Source organism: Simochromis diagramma, unplaced genomic scaffold, assembly GCF_900408965.1.
Source record: "Simochromis diagramma unplaced genomic scaffold, fSimDia1.1 OVJJ01000352.1, whole genome shotgun sequence".
Taxonomy (NCBI): Eukaryota; Metazoa; Chordata; class Actinopteri; order Cichliformes; family Cichlidae; genus Simochromis; species Simochromis diagramma.
The window spans coordinates 318,908-339,142 of record NW_024386759.1 but is presented as its reverse complement, the minus strand read 5'-3'; the positions used below and the strand labels follow the sequence as shown (position 1 = coordinate 339,142).

At 45.9% G+C, this 20,235-nt stretch overlaps 1 protein-coding gene across 1 annotated transcript; it reads right to left on the bottom strand.

Annotated features, from left to right (window-relative positions):
• Nucleotides 1–17,914: 17,914 nt before the first annotated feature.
• LOC120732042 (E3 SUMO-protein ligase ZBED1-like) lies at nt 17,915–19,976 on the bottom strand. The gene is made up of 3 exons (XM_040029415.1): nt 18,794–19,976; nt 18,114–18,566; nt 17,915–18,059 (listed from the first exon to the last, which is right to left on the bottom strand). Exons 1-3 carry the CDS (start codon nt 19,864–19,866, stop codon nt 17,915–17,917), a joined length of 1,671 nt encoding a protein of 556 aa, XP_039885349.1. The 5' UTR covers nt 19,867–19,976.
• Nucleotides 19,977–20,235: the final 259 nt, after the last annotated feature.

The following is a 20,235-nucleotide window of genomic DNA, read 5'->3' as shown; positions in this document are numbered from 1 at the left end:
TTATGGCCCTTTTTGCAAAATGAATATTGATGATAGCAAACACTTACAAGCACCAAACCTCTGTTTTCTCTGCCAGTACCAAACAGCATATTCAGCTATTGTCTCCTATTTGGTCTTTTTTCATTGGTCTGGATGCTTCTGATTGGGCAGACCAACGTTTCACCTCCCTCGTGGTTACTTCTTCCCTCCGTATGTTTTGTTTATACTGAGGAATGAGGAAGATGGCGTTCCTCATTCCCCAGTATAAACAAAACGTTCCAGTGCAAATGCCCCTGACAGTAAAGGGCAGTCACGGCAGGCCTCCAGCAGCCCTCTGACACTGGAGAATGGCTCTGTGCAGTCTGTTCAGGATTGTCTGGATAGAGAGCCATCGGCCACATCATCCTGCAAGCCTTGATTACCAATTTGAAGATTGGATATGGTTCCTAAATGCTGATAGGTGTGTGGAAATGGGATTCTTATGTTGTTGTCTTCTTTGGACACCTGCTTCACAGTCTGTCTCTGACATCCCCCATTATATGGAAGGTGAACTTCATTTTGGAGATGGTTCTAGGGATCATTCCAAATAATGCTGCAATTTGGTTTTGTGGAACACCAGCTTGAACTTGTCCAATGACAGGGCCCTATCCAGTCAAAGATGGGACAGACGGACAAACACCAGCTGACCACTTTAGCAGGGTTCATGTTTGAATGCTGCAGGCATCAATCAGGCACCTGACTGTCAGCACCTGTGATACCAGCAGCTCAAAACAAGGCTCATTAGCAGAATAGGTTGTTTGGGATTGACAGGGAAGATTTGTAAGTTTTGCATGAGTGTGACCCACATACTTAACTCTGCTGCTCAAGCCAGAAATGTGTTTTCCTTACAAATGTGGCACCTTTTAAGGGAAAAAGGGGCTTTTCCCAGATTTAATGCAAATAAGCATTGTTCAAACAAACTGTGATTAAGTGACCCTGACCAGATGATGTTTTGGCCATTCTCTCTCTGACTTGCTTGTTTACCTTTGTCTGTATGTTTAAAACATTATATAAAGTAGAGGCTAGAAGGACTTTGTTTGGTCTAAAACTTAAAGGCAAGAATTTATTATTCATTTGCTAATAAAAGATGTTGTTGGTAACTTACTTATATTTATTTCATCTGGTTCCAGTTTCCATATATAACATGTATGTGTGACGAGGTGCAGCTAGACTGTACAATACAGGAGGTATGTAACCTAAAGGCTTTCACTTTGGTTCTATTTAATTCCATTTGATTTTAATTATATAGCATCAAATCACAACAACATTTGCTTCAAAGTGCTTTATATTGTAAGGTAAAGACCCTAGAATTGTCAAGAACCGTAGTTCTAACACGCAAGCTGGACCCAGAAGCAAACACAGTACGCAGGAAATGCACGCAGAATAAACTTTATTTCTTAACTAAAGGTGACCCGGCAACTTCTTGAGAGATGACTCAGTATGCAAATTAGCTGGAGTGAGTGGTGACGAAGGAGTTTCCTGTGTGTGTGTGTGACTGAGGCTTTCAGGAGAGGAAGCATGGCAGAGAAGAGGAGTGCAGATTTGGATAGGAAATTTATAGTTTAGTGATTATATGTTGCCGTAAGGGGGTTATGTCTTATGCTGAATCTAAGTATGCTAAAGTGCATAAAGGGGGTGATTGTTGTGTGCAAATTGTGTGGTTTTAACGAGACTTTCGGTGTATTGAGGAGGTGAAATTATGTGGTGGCAATACTTGTGTGTTTAAGGTTTTTGAAGTTGTTGTGGTGATGGGTTGATTCTGTCAGTTAGGTTCGGGTTGTTGTTGTTTTTGTTTTTAATAGGAGAGAGTTTTAGTAAACATGGACAGGTCTAAGAGGGGGCCCATTATTTTTGTAACAGTGCACTTAGAGAAAACCTGTCAGGTGATTTTGTTTTGTGTTTTCATGAGCTAATAATCAGCTCTCTTTTTTCTCATTTTTGTTCTAAGCAGGCCTGGAACAGTGAATAACAGCACTGACAAATTCTCGGGAAGAGCAAATATAAGGTGGGCTTTCCAGATTACAACTGGCTGAGGAGAAAGCTGCCTGTGGGGACCTGATGAGGTCGTAAGTCCCTGTCTAAAAGGATTGTAGCGAGTCAATCCAGTCCAAAAGCATAAAGAAATATTTTCCTATGGAAAATAGAACAAATGAATGAGCTCATTTTGCAGAGGGTGGAGAATCTGATCATTTGCGTGGGAGGCTCCACTATTAGCAAAATATGGTGTGAATGCGTGTGAGTGAATGTGTGATTGGATGATGAGTGGGGAAAACTGAGCATTTTTAGTTTTGTATAGTATTTTGACACATGAAATGTGTCAAAATAAAGGGGGAATTTAGGGTTTAATAATTTAATTGTTTAATAATTTAGGATCATTTTAGGACTTTTTGGGGTTTTTGGTCATTTGGATATGGTAAAACTGAAACTGTTATTTTTATGTTAAGGTTAAAGGATTAAAGTGAACTGAATCCTGTTTAGAAGATACAATGCCAGTGTTTTAAAGCTGTATACAAATCTTAGAGGGAAATTGTGGGACACGTTGACAAAAAGATATGCTTTGGGGAAAATTAGTGAGGGTTGTAGGAGTAGAACAGGTTTGATTTCTTTTTTGATGTCTAGAAGTAGTGGTTATAATGTAGGCTTACACATACAGATATTACATAGATTTATTTTTAGGATAAAGGGGAGAGCTTATAAGTAGAAATGATTGTTATACATATTGCATTTTGTGCCTTTAAAGGAGTTGTGGCTCAATTCGTCTCTTGAGGGTCACGAGCCTTTGGCTAGCGCTATGATTAGCCAATCTACTGTAAGGATGAAATGTGAGTTATTGAAGGATTGCACACGCTTACAGACACAGAGTCCAGAAACACACATGACAGTATTGATTCCAGGCAAAAGGCCTCAAATTCATTTAGCTTTTAACTGAACTTAAAGAAGGACCAAAGGAAGGAAAGCATATATTTGGGTTAAGTCTGATAAACTAGAATTAGAAGGTATTGTTACATTAAAATGAGCAAAATGAAATAAAAAGGATATACCAAAAACAGGTTATAACATAGGAAATGTGAGGTTAAAATGAAGTTAGTGTTAACACACAGGAGTTGTTTCTAGGCAGCGTTTAGCTATGATGAAATGTATGCATGAGTAATTGCTTATATGCTTAAACTTAATTGATTAAAGTGGTTGTTTTCTTTTGGAGCTGTTAGTAGAATAGGCGCTTATAATGATTTTCTTGTTAAAAAGGTGACTTTAGATTAGAATAGAGGAACTTGTAGCAGCGACAGTTTGTGTACAGGATGTGATGATCAGATAAGGGAAAGTAGAGTGAGCAACCAGACGTGAAAGCAGCGCTTTAAGAGTTTTAAAGTGATGAGTAACGCTGAAGAATATATAAATACAAGTCAATAAGTTAAGAAGATAATTAGGATCATGCTTTTGATTAAAGAGTCCCAAATAGGATAAGTTAGGGAGGTGCAGGAAAAGGTGTTTTGTTTCCTTTGCAGAAGATCTCGGCGACCACAGGGGGTGAGGATCCTGGAGGCCCGAGACAAGAGAGGGACGCAGAAAAAACCTAATCTGACGCATGGAGTGTTCTCGAATGGGAGCTGGTGTTTATTACTGGACCAATTAGATGACATGAGGTTGTCTGGTTTGCTGAGCCAGAGGACGGCTAGAGAGGGTCAGAGCGAGGACACAATGTATTGCGACCTCTGGTGTTCCAGAGGTCGAGAGAGGGAGTGTGGAGCAGGGAAATTATTTTACTGCTATTGTTAAATAATCATCATCATTACCATTGCATTAATAATATAATCTGCAGCATTGATATTGTATTCAGAGGTTTAAACAGTGTGTGTCTTTCAGAAAGACTAAGTTGCAGGAGTTGACAGGAAGTTGCAGAGAGTTTGCAGAAGTGAAAGCAGAGTCTAAGTTATTCTGAGGAGCAGGCTAGACGAGGCTATTTGAATTACTAGGTTATTCAAATTGTGTGTTATACTTTTATATTCTTTTATTAAGCTCTTAGTAGAGGTTCTTGATTAAAACATTTATTCAACATAGTACATGTAGTTTCAGTTAGGTTATTACACATAAGGATGAGCCTCTGGTCTGGTAAAAGGTCAGAAGTGCAACGGGTGAGATGAGAGAGCATGTAAGGTCAACACATACACACACACACATTAGTTAGACTCATTTATAGGTGAGAAGTTGGTCATGTTTGTCTCTGGAAAGAGGAACAGCGTCTGGCAGGATGTGGGGCTCGTGTTCCAGACAAGATAGAAGACAACGTTCTTTTTAAACTGTGTTAAAAGTCATTGTGGTTTTGATTTGACGTATGTATATATTCTGTCTGTGACGTATGAAGGGGCGTCATTAATTCAAACCCTGATGCTATAAAAATCTGTGTATGCTTTGATTAAGTCGAAGATCAAGTGCTGTTTGTGGTGATCTTCCCACGCGTGTCATGGTCCTGGGCCATGTTGGCCCAGTATTCTCAGTTTTGTGTGTTTTGTATTTTATTCCCTAGTCTTGCCTTGGTTCCTAGGATTATTTAGTTATGATGATCCTTATTTGGTTACCTCCTGTATGCCCCTGTGTATCTGTGAGCCCTCGTCTCTCCTTGTGTTTTATTCTATGTCTTCCCCAGCCCGTTATGTCTGTGTTTTCCCCGTGCTCTCTCTCCTCCTGTCTGAACCTCTGTGTACTTCCTGTTTGACTCTGCCCGTCTCCCGTCAGTGTTATGTTCACCCCGCCCTGTCTCGTTATGGTTATCTGTGTCAGCTGTGTTCCCCGTGTGTTCCCACTTTCCTCGTTAACCCTCTGTGTATTTCTGTCTGCATCTCCCTCTGTTCGGCGTCGCGTTCTCCCTCATGCTGTGTGTGATTCCCCCTGTGTTTCCTGGTGAACTTTATGTTAGGTTTTCCCAGTTTAGTTTTCCTATTATCTTTTGTCAGCAATAAAGCTGCATTTTGAGTTTATCCCCTGAGTCCGTGAGTTTGCATTTTGGGTCCCCATCCTGCCTGCCACACAGCGACCATGACAGAAGAACGCGAACCCGACATGGACCCAGCAACTCACAACCCCTCCGCGGAGCTCCGGGAGGATTTGATCTATACAGTGGAGTACCACTATCAGGAGTGGGAGGCGCTGCCAGGAGACGAACACCGGGAGGTCGTAGCCGTCCGTCTACAGCGGATGGTGTCCGGACTCCCGTGGCTGTTCGGCGCGCTGCGCCCCCACATCCGGGACTTTCTCGTTTCCACTGTGGGCATCCGCCCGGGGCAGCTGTTCCAGCATGAAGAACCGGAAACGGTCAGAACCGGAACTATGAGGCTCACCACCGTTACACCGTCTGTTCACGCTTCGTCGGCTTCCACATCTTCGCCACCGCCTGACTGCACTACGCGGCGCACGGAGATGCCAGAGGCTAGGGACTTCAGTGAGGAGGAGCGGCAGCAGGTGTTATGGGCGTATCGGGAGGACGAGCTCCGTTGGAAGCCCTGGCTCATCTCCGAGGAGGAGCTCTCGTCAGCCGCCCCACCTCGGACCAACCGCCCACCCTCGCCGCCTCGATCGGACTACTCGTCTCCTGCTTCCTGCCTGGCACGGATGTGGTCGGAGGACGAGGAGCCGGTCGCCACGGAAGGCCAGGCTTTGCCCACGGCCGCTCCAAAGAGAAAGCGGCGTTGCCGCCGCGCACCGCCACGGCCTGTTTTGCCCTCCACTGAGCAACACGAGGAAGCTGTGGGGGGCATGGATTCCGACCTCGAGGAGCGGCAGCGCGCCGCCTGCGCGCAACTGGAGGAAAAGCTACGGGAGGAGCCATGGCTCGCTCCTCACTACGGTGAGATTTTCCGCGGGACACGCCTAGCCCTTGGGGGCCCCCGGAGCTACCTGGAGCTCCCGCCTGCCGCTCCGCCAACACTCGCCTCCTCGGCCTCTGCGACGCCACAGGAGGCTCCACCTTCCTCGTTAACGGGGCCCACGGCCAAAAGGAAACGGCGTTCGCGTCGCCATCGCATCGCCCGACGCTCGGAGGTGAGTGAAACCGTCCAGTCACTCCAAGTTACCGCTGAGTGGAAGGCATGTGAGGTGGTTACAGACTTAGCCGGTGATATGGCTAGCAATGAGCTATTCACCAAGCCGCAGGCTAGAGACAGTTCTCCTCAGTCAATCACGACTAATTCACTCACTCCTGCAGGGACCTCAGAATCCACACATAGACTGAGAGAGACTTCCACTGCTTCTCATGTTGATAGTGGGAGGGAGGTATTTCCTTTTGTGTCCCTTTCCGTGTCTGCAGTTCCAACCAAGTCTGAGTTGCCGGTGGCTAATTTCTTCCCTCCTGAGCCGGCCCTGCTCCTTCACCAGTCTCTGAATGAAGGTAACGAAAGCATAACTAGTGCTCCGGTTTGCCCAGCTACACTTGTTTCTCACGAACTGGAGACTGTGAACGCTGATCATGAACCCATATTATGCCATCAAGATGCAAACATAACTGCAGATCATGGTGACCTGGACTTTGTAATGTCACAACACGACTTCTGTCTTCCTGAAGGTAATAAACCAGGTGGTTCTGAACTGTTTTGCTCCAGCACCATTACCTCCACTCAGGAGATGGAGGCTGAGATCAGGGTTGATGTGACACCATTTTCTCCTGCCTCTGTGAACTCATCACTAGATAGGACTTTGGCCTCGAACAATGGTGTTACCACTCACTCTCAGCCTGAAGTGTCACCTGCTTCAGTTAATGGTTCACGTACCGTTTCACCTGTATCTGTCTCTCCACTCAATAGGGTTAGCACTCTGAAGCCACAGATCACTACGGGTACGGGTTCCAACAAACACATCCATCCAACACACCACAGTCATGCTACCACGGTGCCATTGGTTAGGTCCATACCTGTGTATTTACTGTTTTTCCAGGAGTTAGCTCCTGATGATCTAAGCCTTGTTTTTGTGGATCGAGTGGCAATTCTTGTTTTCCGTATGGTTGAACCAGCTCCTCTGAGCCGCACACTACCATCTCTTAAGTCCAACCAGCTTATGTTGACCTCTCCTAGGATTACAGAGACTGGGCCAGTAACCTGTGAGCCACTTTGGACTGATGCAGACTCTGGGAACCTAATGATTGCTGGCTCAGAACTGGTGGTCACTACCACTGCTCACTTCATGGTCTTTTGTGCCAAGATATTAAGCCCTATAGACTGTTTTTCACCCGCTCTCTCTCTCTCTGGGATTGTGCCTCAGCAGCCTGTGTTTCCTCAGCTCCTAGTCCAGCCAGGGGCCTCCATAACTGTTTGTCCTGCGTCTGCTGTTGAACTCCCGGGTGTGCCTATCCGGCACCCTGCGGCGACACCACCGCTTCACGTCACGTCAGCTGGAGGGTCCGAGGGGCCCGTTCGGCCACCCGTCTCCGCTGGAGGGTCCGAGGGGCCCGTTCGGCCACCAGCTGCTCCACCGGCAGCCTCGTCCACGTTTGCAGCAGCCGTGTCTTCATCCACGCTAGCTGCGGCCTCCGTGTCTCCGTCCACGTCGCCGCCTGGTCCAGCTTCATCCGAGTCTTCATCCGAGTCTTCATCCTCGTCTGGTCCAGCCTCCGCCTCTGCCACGCCTGGTCCAGCTCCAGCCTGTGCTTCGCCTGGTCCAGCTCCAGCCTGTGCTTCGCCTGGTCCAGCCTCAGCATCAGCTCCTGTTTCGCCGTCGCCTGATCCAGCTTCGGCTTCTGCTTCTGCTCCGCCTGGTCCAGCTTCGGCCTCCGCCTCTGCCTCGCCCGGTCCAGCTCCGGCCTCCGCCTCTGCCTCGCCCGGTCCAACTCCATCAGAGTCTTCGTCCTCGTCTGGCCCCGCCTCAGAGTCTTCGTCCTCGTCTGGTCCCGCCTCAGAGTCTTCGTCCTTGACTGGTCCTGTGCCCACCGGGCCTCGGCCAGTACGCCTGACACTGGAGAGCCGCCGCTGCCTTGCGCGCGGCCGGCCCCCTGAACTGCTCCGTCGTCTCCTTCGTCGCCGCCGCTGCCTTGCGTGCGGCCAGCCTCCTGAACTGCTCCGTCATCTCCTTCGTCGCCGCCGTTGCCTTTCGCGCGGCCGGCCCCCTGAACTGTGTCCACGTCGTCGCTGTTGCCTTGCGCACGGCCGGCCCACTGAACTGAGCTGTGCTCTTCTTTTGTTTTCTGTTCGTTTTCACTGCCCTATGCATAGCCAAGAAAACAGTCCTCATGAACTGGAAAAATAAAAACAATCTTAATTCTAACCAATATAGAAATTATCTATTAGATTACATTAGTCTTGATACAGCCTCTGCCACCACATCAGATCAATTGCTCTGGGCTCCTTTGATCAGCTCCATCACCTAGTGGGGGTGGGGGGTCATAGTTTGGTCCCGCCTTCACTGTTGTGATTGGTGTGGGGGTAGGGACAAGCTTAGGTCCTGCTGCACTGGGCCCCGGTCTGGATGGGCCTGGGCCCCCTTTCCCTGGCGGGTCGCGGAGTATGGGGGTGCCTACTGGGGTCAGCGGGGGAGCTGGCCCCAGGGAGGGGTCACTTGCCCCTCCCTTCCTTCCCTCCCCATCTCCAGCTGCCTCCCTCTTCCCGCTCCACCACAACCACCCACACATGCAGGGCCTTGGAGTAGGGGTGTGTCACCAGGGTGCAGAGGAGGCTACCCCCCCGTCCCCTTCTGGCTGCCTCTGCCTCAATTTTATCCCACAACTTAGACATTCACATTACTCACACTCTCATTACACATACATATAGGATCTTGGGGGTGGGCACGCTACACGGACTCCAAATTACCATCAGGGTGTACACCTCACCCCTGGCGTTGTTGCCCACCTCTCAATTTTAAATACACGTAGACATTGAGGGCTAGCAGGAGGGACTATGCGCTTACCTGCTGCTCTCTGGCAGGTAGCTCCATGCCCTCCTGGGTTTTAAAGGCACCTTAGAACACACATGCATCAACACTACAATGAGCGGGTGGAGGGAGGTTTGGAGTCTTCTCTCACCCCCGTTCTCTGCGACCTGCTGGAGCGGGGGGGGCTAGGAGGAGGAGTTGGCCGTCCGACTGCGGTCTGGAGTGTGGGGCCTCCCTGCTGCTGCAGAGTCGGGGCGGTCTGCCTCTCCCCACCGCAGGGAAAAGGGTAACACCACCTGGGTCTGGGTGCAGTTCCCCCCTCCAGAGGCAAGGGTACCTAGACCCGGTTCGTAGAGTACGCTTGGGGAGTGTGATCGTGTGTACAGCGTCTCTTTATGTCTGTCTCCACGTTGGGTGAGTGTGGAGTAAGTGCATATGAGAGCATGAGGGTGGGAATGGATGTTTGTTTCTGTGTGTGCCTGTATGTCTGTGTCTAGACTGAGGTTATTGTACTCGGCCCTGAAAATCTTAGAAATCTGGTATCTAACCAGATTCTTACTCTGGATGGCATTACCTTGGCCTCCAGTAACGCTGTGAGGAACCTTGGAGTCATTTTTGACCAGGACATGTCCTTCAACGCACATATTAAACAAATATGTAAGACTGCTTTCTTCCATTTGCGCAACATCTCTAAAATTAGAAATATCCTGTCTCAGAGTGACGCTGAAAAACTAGTTCATGCATTTATTACTTCCAGGCTGGACTACTGTAATTCATTATTATCAGGATGTCCAAAAAACTCGCTGAAAAGCCTTCAGCTAATCCAAAATGCTGCAGCAAGAGTCCTGACAGGGACTAGAAAGAGAGAGCATATTTCTCCTGTTTTGGCTTCCCTTCATTGGCTTCCTGTTAAATCCAGAATTCAAAATCCTGCTCCTCACATACAAGGTCTTAAATAATCAGGCCCCATCTTATCTTAATGACCTTGTAGTACCATATCACCCTATTAGAGCGCTTCGCTCTTGCTCTGCAGGCCTACTTGTTGTTCCTAGAGTATTTAAAAGTAGAATGGGAGGCAGAGCCTTCAGTTTTCAGGCCCCTCTTCTGTGGAACCAGCTTCCAGTTTGGATTCGGGAGACAGACACTATCTCTACTTTTGAGATTAGGCTTAAAACTTTCCTTTTTGCTAAAGCATATAGTTAGGGCTGGACCAGGTGACCCTGAATCCTCCCTTAGTTATGCTGCAATAGATGTAGGCTGCCGGGGGATTCCCATGATGCATTGAGTTTTTCCTTTCCAGTCTCCTTTCTCACTCACTATGTATTAACAGACCTCTCTGCACTGAATCATATCTGTTATTAACCTCTGTCTCTCTTCCACAGCATGTCTTTATCCTGTCTTCCTTCTCTCACCCCAACCGGTCGCAGCAGATGGCCCCGCCCCTCCCTGAGCCTGGTTCTGCCGGAGGGTTCTTCCTGTTAAAAGGGAGTTTTTCCTTCCCACTGTCGCCAAAGTGCTTGCTCATAGGGGGTCATATGATTGTTGGGTTTTTCTCTGTATCTATGAAGCGCCTTGAGGCGACTTTTGTTGTGATTTGGCGCTATATAAATAAAATTGAATTGAATTGAATTGAATTGTCTATATGTCAGGTTGGGTATCAGACGCCACCTCTCTGGGGACATCTCAGGCCCTCCAAGGTTTGGAGGCCTATCTCCCCCCACCACCACTTCCCCTGCCAGTGGCGGACTCCCTCAGACATCGGTGCGTTGGTGGTTCTTTGTGTCTGGGGGTGGGCGCCCAGGTACACACCGGCTCACTCCTTGGCGGCTGCTTATCGGGGCCTGGAGCCTGGGGCTTGCTCGGGCCACTTCGGAGGTGGGGTGCCCTCTCGGCCTGGGGCTCGGTCACTCAGGCACAGCTGGCTGCCGGCGGAGCTCACGGGCGCGTCACTGCAACCCCCCCTGGCTTCTGCTCCGCGGCTGCTGAGTGAGCCCTCATCTGGGACTCTCCTCAGATCTTTCTGGGACAGTGGCACGGCTGCCCCTCTGTTGGTCTTCCTTGGTCTCTTGTGTTCTGGGGGCCTCTGGATGTCTGGAGTTTTGATCTCCTCCATACCTGCTTCATGCCCTGGAGGACGGGGCTGTGGCCCCCCCACACCCTCTAGCAGATCATTACATGAAGGAACCTTTTAAAAACAAGCGCATCCATGCTCACAGGTGTACACACGGGTGATCACACCCACAAACTACACCCTTTTTGGCTCCTACCTCAAAGCACACTGTGTTCTGTTGATCTTATGTGCTGCACAATAATGTTTAATATTTAGTATTTACTGTCATATTCCCATATATCATTGTGATGTTGTTTATTCTATTACTCTTGTTCTCTTCTGCTTGTTTTCTTTTTTCTTTCTCAACAGGTGATCCAGGTGATTGATATATGCTTTTTTTTTTCTTTTTTTTTTCTGCTCATTCTGTTGGTTTTTGTTTTTTGCCCTTCTCCCCCGTCCCTCTTCTCAGCTGTTTCTCTTTCCCTCTTTCTTTCTCCCCTTCTTTCCCCCAGTCAAGTCTGTCCCGTATTCAACAAGTGAAAATAAAATAAACAATAAAAGGTGAATCAAATAGACCATTACGGCAAGGCTGGGACGGTCCATTTGGTAAAGTAAATTCGTTGGGCATCTTTCTTCGCCTTTAGACAATAATTCTGATGCAAAAGAGCCAAACGGGACAGGCAGAAAAAAAAAAAAAAAAGATCTGGTCAATTACTCTTGGTCCACCCCAGGTCCCGCCTGAAGACCAGGGGCAATTGTGCCTTTGTCTCAGCTGCACCGAACCTCTGGAAAAGTCTTCCTGTTACTATTCATGCCTCATACTCTATTCAATCTTTCAAAACAGGGCTGGAAACATACATACATTTCATTTAACATTCCCCACTAGCTAGTGCCCTTATTTCATCACTTCTTCCCCTAAACTCGGGTTTTTCACTCATCTTAACCCGTAACTTTGTCCTCTCAGATGAGAAATCAATTTGTGCACATGCTGTGAAGTTTCTGGGCACTTTAGGCATCCTAGATAATCAAATGCTGCTTCTGGCTCCCAACCCATTAAACATTAGCTGCCTCCCCCGCATGGCCATCTCAGTCTCTTCTCGTAGTAGTTTTACCTTCTTCAGTCATGTGCATTACTTTAGACTTCTCATCCTGTGCAACTTCTACCACGTTCTGTCATTTAAGGTCACTGTCACTTAGGAAGCTTTATCACACCTGCTCAATATTTTAAATGGTATATCCTTTTCTATGTTTTCATTCTTCTTCTTTTGTAGTCCATCGTCAGGGATTGGGTGTTACTATTCGTATTGTTAAAAGTTAGCAGGTTTAGCCCCATTTCCTGTTCTCCCTATATTTCATGCCTGTTGGCAGCATGGGTCACAGACACAGTACCATGACAGGATCAGTATAGTTATTCTTAAAGAATCAGGAGTGCTGTTAGTGAAAAGACAAACAGGTTCTTCTTTGACTAACAGTGGGTGTAAAGACACGAGTGTGTTTATGAAACCACAGCACTGTTTTTAGGAGGCACAGTGAATGCACACACTTACATATGACAGTGTTAGCTCATACAAATAAACTATAACAAAGAACTGCCTAAGGATGAATAAAAATAGAAAGCCGAGGTTTCTTTTTTTTATGTTCTTTAATCCGGTCTGGCAGCTTTTACCATCAGATTTATGATCTGAATGAACTGCTGTGCCAAACAACAGCTCATTTTCTAAGATCAGCTTTATAAATTCTCTATTGGCTCCTCTTGTTCAGGGCTTATCTGTTTGTGTCATTTCTGTTTTTGAGTTTTAGGTGCTATAAGAGAGTACAAATAGAAATGCACACATCCCCTGGTGCGATTAATGCACAATCACCAACTGCACCTGTAAGAAGGACAAACATACAGCAAATCAAATCAAATCAAATCACTTTTATTGATTTATTGCATTTATTGCAATAAATCACTTTTATTGATTTATTGCACCTGGAACATAAAAGTTCAAAAATGCACAGGTGCATAAATCAACAGTCTTCTTGTGGGTTATGTGAGTGTGAGAGAGAGTGTCTGTGTGTTTTTGTCACAAAATGTACTTGAAAATGAGTGGGGGAAGCTCCAATAACCCCCCCCCAGAAGCCAGAAGAACAAAGAGAAGGATCCGGGAGAACCAGGCGATCCGCAACCCCCAACAGTGCTGAAGATCTAAGGCCACATATCTCTGCAATATCTGCATGCCAGTGCAACAGGAGAAGAAGGGAGGCCCTCGACGGAGCGACCGCTGCCAAGGGCTGAGAGGACCTCAGGGAACAGGCAGCAGGATGTCTGTCTCAAGTCACTCCATTCAAGAAAACTGTGTGTAAAAATACCCTCACCTTTTTGATAAACTCCTCTTTTTCCCCAGATATGTTTACCTGCAGTTCCTGAAGACACTGTCATGAACCAGCTATGAAGCAGGCAGACTGCAACACAAAATATGCTCTACTTTTGGAAGGAAAAATAGACCACAACTAAACTTGAACAAACTCAACCCTAAACACAACAACAATGGACAGAGGGCTTAAATACACAAGGAAAAGAAGAAGAAAAAGGGAGGCACAGCTGAGGCTAATCAGACACAACGAGACAAAGGAAGCAAAGACGAGGTACCTTCAAAGTAAGACAGGAAGCGACATGCACCGTGACAATAGAACACAGAACACGCAGACATGAATTCAGCTAATCCAAAATGCTGCAGCAAGAGTCCTGACAGGGACTAGAAAGAGAGAGTATACTGTATTGGCTTCCCTTCATTGGCTCCCTGTTAAATCCAGAATTAAAACTCCTGCTCCTCATATATTTTTGATGTTAGTTAGCTTCAGTCCCATGATAGATTTATTCCATTTTTACCTGCAGGAGCTGCATTGCAAATAAAGATCTTCTTATGTTCGCTAGGTTATTTCTTAGTTTCTTGGCAGCCTGTAATGCTTTTATCATCTATGACAGACAAACTCTCCTGGACATTCATCAAAACTTGCAATCCGGACCTTCAGGAACTGACTTTTGTAAATGATGGTTACACACCTTAGCTACCTGGGCAGAAGAAATGCTGGAGAAAAAGGGAGGAAAGAGCCGGGATTCTGGCTGAGAAACAGACGACGTTGCACCCCGCTTCCCAGCATTCTTCGAACATCCAGTCTCTGGAAAACAAGCTGAATGAACTAAGGGCCAGGATAACTTTCCAAAGGAACATTAAGAACTGCAACATCTGTGTTTTCACAGAGACATGGCTGGACCCTTCCTTCCCTGACACAGCCATTGTCCCTGAGGAGCTCTCCATTCACCGCCAGGACAGAACAAAGGACTCGGGTAAATGTAGGGGGGTGGCGTGTGCGTAAAGACCAGTGTACTGATGTACACACAGTTTTGTGGGGGTCAGAGAGACAGAGAGAGCCAGAGCCAGTCAGAGCCTCCGCTGGTTCAGTCAAGGTGTCTTTATATACACTGGGACTGGCCTTCTCAGAGATACTTCAAAGGCTTGGCTACACTGACGCTAGGTAGTGTGACGATCCAGTGAGGAAGCAGCACCTCCTGCCATCTTAAGTAGTCTGCCAAGAATAAGGCTGTGTCCCAATTAAGAGACCGCACGCTTGAAGTACGCGCACTACGCGTACGAGAAGTGCGGAAGTGAGAGGCTTGTGAAATGGGACGGTCTAGTCTTCGTCGCGCTGTTCAGGTTGCCTAGCAACCATGATACTAACCGCGAGAAACGTTACAGCATTGTGTGACAGAAATGAAGGAGAAAAATGTTTTGTTGGTCATTCATTTTTATCATGACATCACTTTGATTAGTTGAGTATCTGAGGCTGAGACCACAGGACTGTAAAACATGATTGTTGGGCTTCATTTAAAGTATCTGTATATATATATATATATATATATATATTAGGGGTGCAACGATACACAAAATTCACGGTTCGGTTCAATACTTTGGTGTCACGGTTCGTTATTTTTTCGATACAAAAAAAAATGTTCATGCCTTTTTAATTTGTCATTTATTAAATTTTTCACGGCACATTCCGCACCACATCTCTGTGTGTTCATCATTTGTTTGAAGCCAGCTCACCTCCTGCAACCACTTTTCCGAGAATAAGCGCTTCTTTTGTGGTTCGGACTCCTTCTGACATTTCTTTGGAGGTGGAGGAAAACCAAAGTAATTGCTTAAAGGAGCTTCTGCAACATCTTTGCAACTTCTTATCTTGTGCGCGTTTTTTATTTTGACAGCGAATGCGCACCTGCGGACCACTTATGTGCAGCCCTGGTTATGTAGCTCGTCATATTGCAGCCACAGAAATTCTTTTGTCCATGAAACCATAAAGCTGCACTTTCTTTTTGCCTTATAGTCTGATTTGTCATAACTTTTCCGTTTTGTGGTAAGCTTTTCTTTGGCTGTCACTTCTTCACCCTGACCTGTCTTATTTGGCTCAGCAGAACTGAAATATATATCCTGCTGCTTTTACACACGCACTCACATAAGCTCAGCGATTCTCTGCGCGATCAACCTCTCACATGTTTAAGCTTGCTGCGGGAGATTTCACTTGTCATGTTTGCATAGTAAGCTAACGATTGATAAGACGATGTCAGAGGAATTGGTGCACAAATTATCATCACTCACAGATCAGTGCTGTCGCTCTCTATACACAGTTCGCACGATTGCAAAGTGAAAGCAAAAAAACAAGCGCAAATTCAAACGCGACTTCAATATGTCACATATTGACAGTGGCTCACCGATACCAATGACATAATTACCCAGCTACATTTCCGAAAGAATGAAAAGCATTGACATATATTTTTCCTTCCTACGATAGCCCGACGGGCAGGGCAGAGATAGATTTTGGTAGCCCGACTGGAAAAATCGCTAGCCCCAGGACGTCGGGCTAGCGATATTGCGAGCCCTGTATCTGATTGAGGAATCACTCATCTTTGGAAAAGAGAGTTTATTACAGAGAAATGTCTCTTTCCAAAATAAAAGCTATACTATACGCTTCTTCTGGGCTATATTCTCAGCAGCATATTAAACATATCAGGTCCCCATAAGGAGAATCATGTGCTAACGGCTGGCTAAATGACTCGGGTAAAGTTTGTAGCATGCGTGCTTGTTGTTTTTGTCTGCTTCCACTTGTCTTTGCACGAGGATGATGTCGGCGTAAATGTGCAGTCATATTTGTTGTGTTCCCACTAGTGCTGTCAGCGTTAATCTCGTTGAAATGACGTTAACGCCACAACACGGCAAATCTCCGTTAACGAGCTACCGCGGATCGCCCCGTGCGTGGGGCTGGACGGCCAACACGTTAACGAGCTAACTGCGCTAACACACTAGCTCCCACCCATGTAATTGAGCATTGCGTGGCACATCCAACATACTGTTTTACTTTAGTCCATGACGCGCTTACCTTCAGGGTCATACGTCACATGAAAACCAAAATAGTTCCAAACACCAGATCTGAATGAGGGTGGGGGAAGTTCAATTTGCCATGTTGCAAGGAGAGCTTAACTTCTGTCTCGTTAGCTTGCCCTGCGCTCAGTGAATTTGCGTTCGACTACTCCGCCTAGGCTGCACTGTCGAGCGCAGATCCACTGAGCGCTCAACACAGACAGCATCGTCAGAAGGAAAGTTGATCAAATAAATTAAAAATGTTGTATTGTTCGATACATATGCGTACCGAACCGAAAGCACTGTATCGAACGGTTCAATATCGATACGAGTATCGTTGCACCCCTAATATATATATATATATTAGGGCTGTCAAATGATTAAAATTTTTAATCAGATTAATCACAGCCTAAAAATTAATTAATCATGATTAATCGCAACTCGAAATATGACCAAAATGTGTGCAAACATACGGACAGATAGCGGATTTTTACACACTTGTTAGTGTTATTTAATGCTAAGACCACGCTGAGTGGCAGGCCACTCAGCGTGGTCTGACGTAGGCTGGGTGTTGTGCTGGAAGCGAATTAATCACAGCCTAAAAATTGATTAATCGCAACTCGAAATATATGTGTATATGTGTATATATGTGTAAAAATCGGGACAGATAGTGGTTTTTAACACACTTGTTTGTTTTATTTATTATTAATTGTGAGTACAAGCAGTACAAGCAGAACAGGGCTTCAAATAATTGTGAGGGATTTTTACTGAATGTTTTCCACCCGTTTAAATCTAGCACATTGTTTTATCCATATACATCTTCAAGTTCACAGAACATAGGCCTAATTCAACAGGCAAAATAGAAAAAATCTCCAATCATCCTTTTGGGTAAGGTAGATTAGTGCAAAAAAATATGAACAACAGTGAAAAGTAGACTGTTCTCTCTGTTGAGGTCAGGAAAGCGATTCCGCTCCCTGAAGACCAACACAGAGAGACTGAGGAGGAGCTTCTTCCCGCAGGCGATACGGTCTCTCAATCACACCACCACACAGTACTGACCCACACATACAGTTCTTACACACACACTGGACTTTCTGGACTTTGTTTTTGCACAACACTGGTCACTATATTCTTCATTTCCGGTTAATACTTGTACAGCTGCTGTTATTGTGTATATATTTATTTATATTTAGATTTCTTCATACATTCTTATATAGTTCTATATTGTGTATTTTGTTGTACAGTTATTTTATTTTCAACTTTAATTTATATATTTATCTTATTCTTCCCAGTTAAATTTACCCTTCATTCTAATTTGTGTTGTACAGTTATTTCATTTTTAACCTTAATTTATATTTTATTCCTTCCTAGTTAAATTTACCCTTTTTAATTTTTCATATTTATTTCCTATCTTATTCATAGCCTTTTCCTTTTTGTTTTCTTTAGGTCACGAGCAGTTGTCCAAGCATTTCACTACATATCGTACTGTGTATATGACTGTGTATGTGACAAATAAAATTTGAATTTGAATTTGAATTTGAAAGTATTGTTTAAATCACATTCAACCATAGAACAAGCTCTAAACACACGGTCCTCTGGTCTACTCATCCTTCAGCCAGTTGCTGAGACAAACCAACTTGTCCACGTTCTCTGAGTGCAGAGCAGACCTCTTCTTGTTCACAATGTGCCCTGCTACAGAGAACAGCCTCTCACAGGGCACTGTGGAGGCAGGAGTGGCCAGGTATCTGCGAGCAAGGCGGGCCAGCTGGCTGTGGGCTCCTGCATGAGCTGCCCATCACTGTAAGGGACAGTCCTCTAAGGCAGTGCAGGGCTCTGCTCTGTAGCGCTGTATGGCTCTGTCCTGCTGTACCTCCTCCTCTGACTCAGAGTCAGAGTCCATCTGCAGCAGGCTCAGCCTCTTCTTGGCTGGACCTTCTTCTGCAGTGTGTGATCTTCTAGGAGAGTCTTCATGCAGCATGCCTGCCAGTGTGGTCCACACTGCTTCTCTGTCAGTCTTGGGCACACTGCGTAGGTCTTTAAAACATGGGTCCAGTGCAGTTGCGATCTGGAGCCATGCATAGTTGGTATGTTCCTGGCGGGAAGCAAGGTCTTCCTTAAACTTCTCTTTAAACCTCACCACATATGCAGGGTCCTCATCAGTTACTTCCATGACACGGCGCAGGTGGAAGAAGGCTGGTAGAACTACAGAGCAGGAGACGTAGGCCTCTCCTCCCAGCAGTTCAGTCACATATCTGCAGTGGAACGAACACACACACACACACACACACACACACACACACACACACACACATAAGACAGCAAATTAAAAAAAGCTTTTTAATACTAGGTAATATTAATAAAATATTTGATTTCATTTATTTTTTAAATAAGACATTTTCATAATAACAAAACTGATTTAAGATGTATGTTTGATACATTTAATCTAAACCTACAATTATGGTCACAATGACAGGCTCACCTGCAGGGCTCTAGAAGTGTCTCCAGTCTCTGGAGTTTGTCCCACTCTGGAGGCGTCAGGAGGACAAGTTTATGCTTTTGTTTATCCAGAGTCGCGGTTACTGCAGTTTGGTTGCGGATCAAGCGCTTCACCATCTCCAGCGTGGAGTTCCAGCGCGTAGGCACGTCCTGGGCCAACGGCTCCTGCTTGCGCCCCAGTGACACCTGCTCTGCGTTCAGCTCTGCTGTGTTTGCTGGGCTGTGCTTAAAATGGCCAACAATTTTGCGGCATTTGGCCAGCGCAGTGACAAAGCCACTGTCTGCGAGACTCACTGTGATGCATCTCTGTAGAATGTGCGCGGTACACGGCATGTGATTGAATGGCATGATGCGAGCCGCGGCGATCATATTGCGCGCACTGTCCGTGCCTACTGTTGTCACCTTCTCCTCAATTCTCCACCTGCGAGCAACAGTCTGGAACTGCTCTGCACAAGCCTCCGCAAAGTGCCGCTCTTCCGTTTTCATTATAGTCAGCGCAAAGGATGTCAGACCCCAGGCTTCAGTGATTAAATGCGCAGTAACTCCCAGGTAATTGTCATTACTCAATGATGTCCAGTGGTCTCCTGTCAGAGCCACGCATTCTGTGTGAACTAAAGCCTCTTCTTTTTTCTTTTTCTCCGTTTCATACAGTTCGTGGATTCGAATTGTTATTGTGCTTCTCGCTGGGGGCTTGTAGGACGCGTCCTGAGATGCAACCTTTAAAACATCCGCAAAGCCCTTGTCCTCCACAATGCTTAGTGGTCTACAGTCCTTTGCTATCCATTTGGCTATATTGTTGGTCAGTTTGTCCAAAGAAGACTTAGCGAGTGGCCTGCGTTCACTAAGAGTGGTCTGACGCAGGCCGGGTGAAGCTGCTGCCCCGACAAACGCGCGTTTGGCATTAAGGTGGTATTTTAAGGTCGAATTTGAACGGTGAAATTGAAACTCTTTACTACAGTGAGTGCAAATTACAACGCGTTTGTTTATTGTCCCATCTATGTTCTTCTTGTATTTAAATTCCCCATCCAGAAGGCCATCCTGTTCCTGCTTCTCCATTTTCAGTGGCGCGGTAAACAAATCAAGTGGAATTATGGGAGCGACTTATCTGCGTGTTGCGCTAAATAGTTAAATATTCTAACGTAATTAATTCAAAAATTTAATTATCGCAATTAACGCGTTAATTTCAACAGCTATACTATATATATTCAGAATCAGAATCAGAATCAGAAAGGGTTTATTGCCAGATGTTGAGGAGGTTTACAACATTAGGAAATTGCTGCGGTGCTTCAGTGCAACATACTGTCATAAAAATATAAAAATAAGAATAAGAATTAAAAGTGCTAAGTGGATAGATATATACATGATATATACATGAGTGCAGGTGGTGATCAGTGCCAAACATGGAATGATGCAGTGAACACAGCG